The sequence below is a fragment of the Opisthorchis viverrini genome, assembly GCF_000715545.1.
Source record: "Opisthorchis viverrini unplaced genomic scaffold opera_v5_119, whole genome shotgun sequence".
Lineage (NCBI taxonomy): Eukaryota > Metazoa > Platyhelminthes > Trematoda > Opisthorchiida > Opisthorchiidae > Opisthorchis > Opisthorchis viverrini.
Genome location: NW_008751775.1, coordinates 591,758 through 602,119, shown reverse-complemented (window position 1 = coordinate 602,119; position 10,362 = coordinate 591,758). Strand labels below are relative to the sequence as shown.

Below are 10,362 nucleotides of genomic sequence, written 5' to 3'. Positions count from 1 at the left end.
GCCGCGTTTTTTTCTCACACATGTGAGGATGCCTAATCTCGTGTGTTTTGGACTTTTTATCATCGTAACTTCCATCCACGCTCGCCTACACACTAACCAGTGGCATGTTCAGCTGGAAGCGGTTGAGGGTCAGGAAGATCCAGAAGCGTTAGCCAAATCCGTTGCAGAATCACTTGGCTTTCATAAGCTACCGAGACCTGCCTTTCTCGGTTCCCATGAATTTCTATTCACCCATCATGGCGTACCACATATTCAGAGAGCACAGAGCAAAGCCCAAACGCACCTGCTCAATTCGCATCCGGCCATCAAATCAGCCACACAATTGGAAGGGTTCATGCGTCGTAAACGCGGCTACAGACCATTAACTGAGGATAACTTGTCACGTGCAAAGCTACCGGAACCAAGAAGGTTGACCGAAAAAGAGGACGAGATTGCCAAACGTCTGACTGAAACAGATCCTCTGTTTTCCAGTGAATGGTTTCTTCACAACATTGGTCAAGCCAACGGAATTCCTGGATTAGACTTGAATGTTTTGTCCGCATGGGCCCAAAATGTGACTGGCCGAGGTATCACCACGGCCATAATGGACGATGGAATAGACTACCTTCATCCGGACATTGCACCAAACTATTCGGCTGAGGCGAGTTACGATTTCTCTAGCAACGATGCCTTCCCCTATCCACGTTATACCGATGACTGGTTCAATAGTCACGGAACCCGTTGTGCTGGAGAGATTTCTGCGGTAGCCGGCAATAACATCTGTGGTGTTGGTGTAGCCCCGAATTCCAAGGTTGCTGGCTTGCGGATGTTAGATCAACCGTACATGACCGATATGCTTGAGGCCGCGGCCATGTCCCATGCTACAGATCTTGTTCACATCTATTCGGCTAGTTGGGGACCAACGGATGATGGGACCACCGTGGACGGACCGAGGAATCAGACAATGCGAGCAATTGTGGAGGGGGTGAACAATGGTCGTGGGGGCAAGGGTAGCATCTACGTTTGGGCCTCAGGCGACGGTGGGGCGGACGATGACTGCAACTGTGATGGTTATGCGGCGTCCATGTGGACCATCAGCATCAATTCTGTGACCAACGATGGCGGTACGGCCGTGTACGATGAGTCCTGTGCGTCCACGTTAGCATCAAGCTTCTCCAATGGGAAGCGGTCCTTGCACCGTGACGTGGGTGTGGCTACCACGGACTTGTACGGTAAATGTACACTGTATCATTCGGGCACATCCGCTGCAGCTCCTGAGGCGGCCGGAGTATTTGCATTGGCATTGGAAGCCCAGCCAGAGCTAACTTGGAGAGATATGCAACACCTGACAGTGTTGACATCCAAGAGGAATCGTCTGTATGATCCTCACAATCTACACAACTGGACTATCAACGGGGCCGGATTGGAGTTCAACCACTTGTTCGGCTTCGGTGTCCTCGATGCAGGCGCTATGGTTCGGTTAGCAAAACAGTGGAAAACCGTTCCAGAGCGATTTCACTGCATGGCTGGCAGTTTCCAGGGAAGGAAAAGCTTGAATGTTCTCGAACCTATTCAACTGGAAATTACCACAGATGCGTGCAAAGAGGATCCGGAGAACCAAGTAAGTGCAATGCATTCAAGTGTGATTCCCTCATTGGTGTTTTATTCACATCGCCTGAAAAGAATACTCTGACCTGGAAAATTCTGGGGCCCACAACGTTTGGCGTTATCAAAGGTATTCCTTTGGCACAGAAACAGGTAAAGATTGGGAGGATCCTTTGGGGCAAACGCTAGATCTGTTGGTGAAGTCCTCTTCATCGTCAGCTTCTTTAGTCAACGTATCAGATGTCTGTCATCAGGAACTCGAAATAAATTCGGTCTCACGGGTTATTTGACTTAGAAGTAACCTAGGATCACACATGATCCAAACACCTTTTATTGATTATCTTAAGGATTAATTCCTCACTGACCCATCATATCCCCGACACTCTTGTTTCCATCCTAATTTCCACAGTCGTTCTACATTTTATTCACAATTAACAGGGCCATTCTTCTATCATTATGTCAACATGCTGTACTGCTCGAATCTAATTAATTCTCAATGTTACACACTACTCATAAGGTTGCTGAAAAACCTTCGACAGTCCACGACCGGTTTGGCCCTTCTTGGGGCTGATCAGGTGGGCGTAGTACCCCTCCCACACACACACACAGTTTCCGTCAACCTCATGTTCTACTTGAACCCAAATTGGACTGATTTCGACAAATACACTCAATCGTATACGAATTCGGTTTCAGTAGAAGACTCACCTGAATCGAGCTGAATATCTCGTTTCTGATGGCCCGCCTCAGCTGAATTTGCTACGATACTCGAGATATCGCAATTCGTTGAGGTCTAGAAGTAACCCTTTGACAGTCCACGATCGAGTTAATGTAGGCACAGTCCCCTGAGTTACCGTCTCTATGGTTCTCATTGTTTTAGGTAAGCGAGAAAACATCATAGAACTATAAAACTTGTTTTAAAAAAGTAGAGTGTTATTACTTATTCATTTGGAAAATTGACTGTCATCGTCCACTTTCGCCGAATGTTGCTTTAATGGCACCCATCTCAAACTGGTTCGAAATAGCTTTAAAAACCAGCCACTGGTTTCCTCAAGATTTCAGTATTCTGCTCTCTTCCATCCTGATGTCACGTGACACTGAAAGGGGCTGAGAAGTTCTGCTCGAATTTCCAACCACGTCATGCATCATACGTAGCAACAGTAATCTAAACAACGGGAACTCAGTAGACTGCTGAAAGTATCCTCGTTTTTTACGCAGAGCAAATTCTTCTAGCGGACATATTTCAAATTCATTCGCTCGCTCTCGGCCACAGTGTTTTGTAGCACTGCGGCGTGTAACTTTGTGAGCCCAGGCAGTCCAGAACGCTTTGACACATCTAACTGAGATGGGGACCCTAGACTTCGCGTTAAATCTTGGGTACTTCATTGGGAGTTGAGAACTCTTTGGGTCGATGGATCGTCCAACTGTAACACCCTTTCGGTGCCCAGCTGCCATACCATCCAAAGTAAGCACGAGGGCTGGGATACTGCCAGGTTGCCCAAACCTAGACAGAGGAAGTCGAGAGGCAGAGGTCGGGTTCGAACCACGGACCTTCCGGTAAGTAAATTCGCGCCCTAACCACTTGGTCCATCTCTCCCCCATCTTGGACCGTTGGTTACAAGTATCACATGCCACTTCCCCTATCAGAAGTCATTCTCGGTAAGGGTTGTAAGTTCATATATTGTAGAAAAAAAATTAGTAACGCACTGAAAAGGTTTGGCTCAACCGTGGTGTGAACACTATGAAAGACGTGGGAATGGCGCTCAGAATCCCCAGCTCAGTACGAATGCATTCTAGTGGCACTGCTCAGATGGGGAACTTTTGTAATCTGATGGTGGTGGTCTCAGGAGATTCGGTGATTTTCAATCAAGATTTCGTTCCAGGAAGCTGACAGGCTGTTTCGTCCGTGTTTGGAATTATCAGCAATGTGCAACACACGAAACTCAGAGAGCTTCGTACCCCTAAGCTTCCGGCCAGTGGGGTTGAATACGCATCCGTTCGGCCATGAAGAGCTCAACATCAATGTGATCAGCTCTCACATAGACCTTAAAACTTGTATTCTCTAAAGCCAGGAAGTTTTTGTTCAATCATTTGAAAACTGCTTGGAACTCACTGAGAAACTTTGGTATTTTTCTAAAATCCTCCGACTTCTAATACGGCATTAGTTTGCTCTCTGTTCTGCCGTAGGTTTGATTACTCTGAAGAACATGCCTAATTTCCTCGACGGATGTTCTCCAAACTGTTCTCGACACAGTGCTCTCCCTAATTTAGAAGACCTTTTGTGGTGAAATGTCAACAGATCCGCTCGCCAACTTCGTGGTCAGAATGAAGACTAATCATCGTTGGGACTGCTATCGTGGAATCCTCTTGGATGCTCAACTGTGCTCATGTTTATCAACAAACCACCATGCTCGCCTATACCGCAAGGTGCCTCCCTTACGAGCTTACGTCTACTGGTGTAAGGAAGAATACCCTTCGCCGCTAAGCCGTTCGTTGGGAAACACCAACCGAACAGTTACAAACTATTGGACAGGAAAGCAAACGCCTCATATGCGCGTAGTTTAAAAAAAACTGAGAGTTCTCACGCGTCCTCTCGGACTTTTGTGGACATTCGTTGTCTATCACGAATTGGAAATGAACAGTGCAAGGCAGTTCCACAGGTTCCGTAATAAACCCCACCTTCCATTAGACGCGAAGCGAAGTTACGAGTAAAATACAGACTACTCGCATGCCTCATCAGCAGTATCCACCGTCACACTATTAGGACGAATTTCAAAAGCCATATTGTGATTCAGCACCCCCTTACACCTCCCACCCCCAGTCTCACATTCGCAGTATATAATTGATGATCGTTCAGGTGCATGACACTTCCCATCGCTTGGCTCTGTGTGTATCTTCCACGTCAATTTTATTACCACAACTCACAATTAATTAATACCCACATATCGTGAAAGCGCACCCAAAAATTTAGCCTAAAACTATACTACTCACTAGCCTATTGGCTGATCCAAAACAAACCAGAGGCATTAATTTTTCTCGCTGCGTGATGGGTGTGTAGCGTGAGGCGAGAATGACCGCTGTATCATCGGGGCACACTTCGCGGAATTTCAATAGTGAAATCTGAACGAGTGAATGTGCTCACGCTTGACAGACATGTGTATGGCTTTCTAGACGCTTCGGAAGATGACCTGCTTCTGCACTAAACCGAAAAATCAATTTCTCAAAAAGAATTTTGCCAATAGGTCGAACATCAGATCTGTAGCCTGTGCACAAGTGGGCATCACATCATGGTATTGAGCCCTTGATTGTTAAACTGTGGATATGTAGGTAGATTTCGTCATGTGGTCAAAAAAACAGTCGTAAAGCAACTCCTACAGGATAATCCGGAATGTGCTCAAACCAGGCATCCAACAGGGCTCCATCTTTAACACTAAAACTCCTAAGGTACCCTGGTGGACGTGTAGTTCGACTAATCTGTTTCACCTACCTGAAGGTGGGTGAGTTTTCCCGACTGTACACATTCTGGTTTTGGGCGTACACTCCACCTTTCACCCCCTACCGGCTGTTGCGTTTAAGCGCTTCTTAAAGTAGATCTCATGGCGCCCACACCTAGGCAGCAGGACGATCAGGGTATTCAACCAAAGCCTTTGGCTCAAAAGCCCAACCGCAAGGCAGCGGTGTTTGGCGGGAAATGCAAATGCATGATCATTTCTACGGAACATGTCGCCACATGTTCCAACCCCCAACCTGGAGGGCCAGGAGACTGTGTTCGTCAGACCTCTAACCATTGACCAACCTGGTATGAGAGACTCTGTGAGTGTCACGGGGACACTCCCCAGTATAGCTCAATGGGTCGCTGAAGTGTGCAAACCGTCACACTACGGTAAGGTCCAGTCTATTCGTGACGACTGGACTGTCTGTTTGTGAGATATTGTCGAAGCGCCTCAACTTGAACAAACTGATGCATGCTGTGACGTGAGGAAGTTTAGAGTACGTAGGTAACCTTAGCGGTAGGTGTGAGAATGCCTGGGCAAAAAAATTGACTCTGCACCTGTAGAGAAAATTCCTCGTGTTGATTTGTAACTTGCCAAAACGAACCATTTTATGCTAATTCTCCTTAAAGTGGCGATAAACCAACTTATGTCAGAGAGGGAATACCGGAAGATAGGAGCAATAGAACGGGCGCCATTTGATGTCCCCTAAGACCGCTGTCCCAAAAAATTTGGGTGCCTAATTGTACATACCGCTCTGATAATTTTAGTAACCCCTCTGTATCTCATAGAGCTGTTTGTGTTGTTGATGGACCAACCGTATCCAAGCGACCGATTAGAAATCGCGCAGTAGCCATAGTATGGTTTACTGTTTCGGTTTTGTTCTTTTCGTGTTAAATCTAGGAACACTTTGTATTTGCTTTTACACACACGGTGATTTTCGAATACCCTACTCCCGTTCTATTCAGGTCAACTACGTGGAACATGTTCAGGCATTTCTGACCATAAAAGCAACTCGACGCGGAGATCTGACCATCTTTATCACATCGCCCATGAACACCACTTCGATGCTACTACGTCGTCGTCCAAAAGACGCGGACAGTTTGCGAGGTTTCACCAAATGGCCGTTCATGACTACACATACGTGGGGAGAGAACCCCCGGGGAACATGGCGCTTGGATGTCATACTGGATCCCCGCACCAACGACCTACTTGGTCACGCAACTTTGACCGAGTGGATTCTCGTGATTCACGGAACACGTGACCCACCATACAGTGGTATTCCAGAAGGCACGGAATCGATCGCACCCAAACTTGGGATAGTCAAAAGGCAACACGCCACGGATCTGTTCACACAGTGAGCTTCGTTCTAGCCTCAGTACGCCGAGAGTGTTTGGTCATAATCTGTGTCCTGTCTCGTCCCGTTCTCCAATGTTCAGGAAATTTTTAACTCGATCCAAGATCACGTCACTGTTCTCTGTCTGTTTTACACTATCTTTGGTCGTCCCAACCCGCCGGCGCACCATACAGTAACGTGTTGTCCTTGTACATGGTTCTTGCGTCTTTCTGTGGATCTATTTGCGTGCGCACCCCTTATTGTAACCAAAGTCATCTAGAATTCAACATTCCGAACGAGTCTGATCGCATCCAGAGTCACCAGTGCGTTCATCTGTGATTTCATCCGATTACTTTCATATTTTAAAAAATCAAATTGTCCACTAATAGTTGACCCATCGTTGTTTTTCTTATCAAAACATGAGGGCCACCTAACACTGAAGCCGTGTCAGCTATTATAATGCCAAAAAAGGGATACTTTGAGACTAAACGTGGGGTTTGTCAGTTTGATTATCCTTGGTCCTCGTGAACATGTACGCTACTAGTGACCAGTGAGATGGGGGGCGAGATGGCCCAAGTAGTTAGAGCGCGAATTTACTGACCGGAAGGTCCGTGGTTCGAACCCGACCTCTGCCTCTCGACTTCTCCTGTCTAGGCTTGGGCAACGTGGCAGTATCCCAGCCCTCGTGCAACCTTCTGGTGGCATGGCAGCTAGGCACCGAAAGGGTGCTACAGCTGAACGATCACGATCAGCTTATTTCACACAGACCAGCACGTTAAGCGCAGCGAATCGCATGATACATGGGCAGTGAAGATGTCCCCTCGACTAGCGGCGAAACTTCTGCAAGACAATCGCCAGACTCAATGGGTGAACCAATCATCAACCAACAGCAATGGGTAACCGATTATTTTGACAGAAATTGTGATGGCAGAGGATGGATAAATCTTTTTTTGCTGACGGGACTTTTCCTGAAACCCCAAAAGATTGAAGTTCAGTCAAGAGATAAAGAGAGATGGGTTTCAAGGTTGAAGTTAAGAAATCGATACCCCTCAATTTGAGCATGAAAATTGTTGATTCTTTTGCATTCATTTAAAGGAAACTGAAGATAGCTTCGCGGTGAAGTCGCGAACTTACTGACCGAGAGGTCCATGGTTCGAACCCTGGCATTCGCTATGGTTGAAGATTGAAGTTAAGAGATTGAGACCTTTCAATTTGAGCATGAAAATTGTTGATTCTTTTGCATTCATTTAAAGGAAACTGAAGATAGCTTCGCGGTGAAGTCGCGAACTTACTGACCGAGAGGTCCATGGTTCGAACCCTGGCATTTCGACGCTATGGTTTTGGCCTGGACAACCCAGAAGCATCTCAGAACTCGTGATTCCTTCGACGATGACGCTTCATCTCAAACGTTCCAGTCACTGAGATTGTATGGTGTGTTCTTCAAAATCGACCACTTTTGTTTTACAGTCACTGCTTGTAAAGATCAAACTCAACCTTTTGTAACCCTTCACAGATCCCCCGTAAGAATCGTAGGAAAGCGGTTAGGAATTACCGTGCAGTAATTCATCGGTAATGGGATTCCTGAAGAATTCGACGCATGATTATACCAATAGATCAAATTCAGCATTTGTGTCCGCCCATCAGAAATGTCGATTTTTTTTTTGGGGGGGGGGGGCGATGTATGGGGGCACGTACGACAGACGTCCGTCCAGGATCACTCTGTACACTTTCTCCAAAAGAGCTTAATATCCGTACTCAAAAAGTCGGTGAAAGAACACTTGTTGGACTCGTCAGATTTCTCAGTGCTGACGACCGATCCAGTCAATGACAGGGGACATAGAAGCATTAATGCGGTCATCAGAACTTGAATCAAAACACCTTCCCAAATGGGATTCGATATGGGCAGACAGAAGCACAGGCAAAAAGCCCTACATACTAGGTGGCAGCATCTTCTAAGGAAAAAAATCGTTCACCTGGAGCACCCTAGCTGCTACGCCACACGAGGGCTGGGATACTGCCAGGTCACACAAGCCTAGACACGGGAAGTCGAGAGAGAGAGGTCAGGTTTGAAACACGTACCTTCCGGTCGGTAAATCCGCGCTCTAACCAATTGGTCCATCTTCTAAGACAAGTTTTATACTCGAAATTCCCCCAAGATTAATTGTGGTGGTGGAGAAATCAACAAGACAAAGCCAGTTGAAGGATAGCATAAGTTCGGCACATCGCTCAATTGTGGACACGTTCGCCCGTTTCACATGTGTGGTTTCAGATGTACGTTGTGCCACGCTCGCCTCGCATGGCAGATGCGCGGATTTCAAACTCCGGCGTGTGAACTTACCAGAGTAATTACGCCAGGACACGAGGATGACTGTCCAAACGAGGGTGATGTGAACGGTGGCACGGTTTGACCAAAGTCGCCGGGACATGTTCGCGTGAGTAAAGTTAGTGTCAGCGCGGCAAATTTTACAAACTAGGATGTAGGTTGGGGAGCAGTGAGCTTCGCACTCCGTCAGTGGTTCCTCAGCTGATCTGAGACCGGCCTACAAACACTCGCAGATTTCTTCCCTTTGGTGTGACGAGGCTTTGATGTCCACCAACAATTACTTCGACTCCTCCCCAAACATTTCCCTCCGAATTATCACTAGATCGGCTTTGAACACATTCTAATCGATCGTCAAAAGCCAAATGCGTCATTCTGTTTGGGTCAGTTGCAGTCGGCGCTGATAAAGAACTCAAAATCGAAATCAAAGCTCCTGACACTTCGCCAAAAAAATGTAAAAACAAGCTTTACACTCAAGATTAGGTGCAGACCTAACTAGGACCGATTCAGTAAAACACCGAAAAAGCGTTCTGTTGAGCTTGAATGCTTGTGATACAGTTGGTTCACTTCTGACGTGGCGCGATTGACTGGTTTACTGCTTCATCTCCAAGTACGAGGTTGCAGACAAAAAACCGTACGTTCTTCGGACGCGACCAACTCTCTGCCGATGTCATCCAGGTTAACAGAACCTTCAAGCTTCCTTCCTTGCTGTCCTATAGACGTCTCGGTATAGTAAGCAGCTCTGGATTAGGACAACACGACGCGACTTCGTAACAAAAGAGGAAACAGCCTGATCGAAACTCGATTAGTTCACTGCTCATGCAGTGACGAAAAGTTGTGTAATCACGGATCAGCCCAAGTCAGCAAGTTAGATATTCTGGCCTGGCTGGGCGGCACAGACATCACGTACTGACAAAAAAACCGGCGTTCTCAGGGGATCGTGATCAACACGTGACCTTAATCCCCAAGTTCGAGACTCTCCGGAGTTTCGTGAAATGTGCGTTGCTGATGGTTCTCAAGAAGGGTGAAACAACTGTACGGTGCTTCTCGGCCTTTCAGTATAGACTGGCTTCCGTTCAAGCGTGCCAAAAAAGCCCGTTGGTAGACCAGCGAGTCCTCATATTACGAGGCGTTCAGAGGGATAAAGTCGTGCTGTCCGCTGCGATAAGAGTGTGAAAACAGTAAGGTTTTTGCCTTTCCAACGTAGCTGTGAGAAGGCTTCGAATGTTTGTGAAACCGTCATGGTTCACGGATGACCAAGTTCCAAACAAAGCTGAAAGCCAGTGGACAGTTGAGGAGAATACATTTGAACTAAAGCAGTTTGGTTTCATGAGAACACTTCTTTGCTATCCAAGCCGATTCACATCAATTAGCTGTTCGTCAGAATTCTCGAAAATCAGAGAGACAATAGCCGATAGACAACAGGGCCAAGCCTCTGAAACATTTACAAGAAACTGAAAACGAATAGTAGACCAAATGAAGTAAATATCTCCATTTGTAGGCCGATCACCGTTGTCACAAACAATTCCCCATTGAACTCGACCGCTTCAGCTGTTAGAACATAAACAAACTGGTGAAAAATTCGACAAGCTGGACGAAATCCGGACAACTTTTGTGGCACTGCTCGAACGGCT

General features: G+C 46.7%; 1 protein-coding gene across 1 annotated transcript; it reads left to right on the top strand.

Annotated features, from left to right (window-relative positions):
* Nucleotides 1-6,788, top strand: T265_05982 (hypothetical protein; the record flags this gene model as incomplete). The annotated part of the gene is made up of 2 exons (XM_009171134.1): nt 1-1,600; nt 6,041-6,788. 2 exons carry the CDS (start codon nt 29-31, stop codon nt 6,431-6,433), a joined length of 1,965 nt encoding a protein of 654 aa, XP_009169398.1.
* Between the last annotated feature and the right edge of the window lie 3,574 nt (nt 6,789-10,362).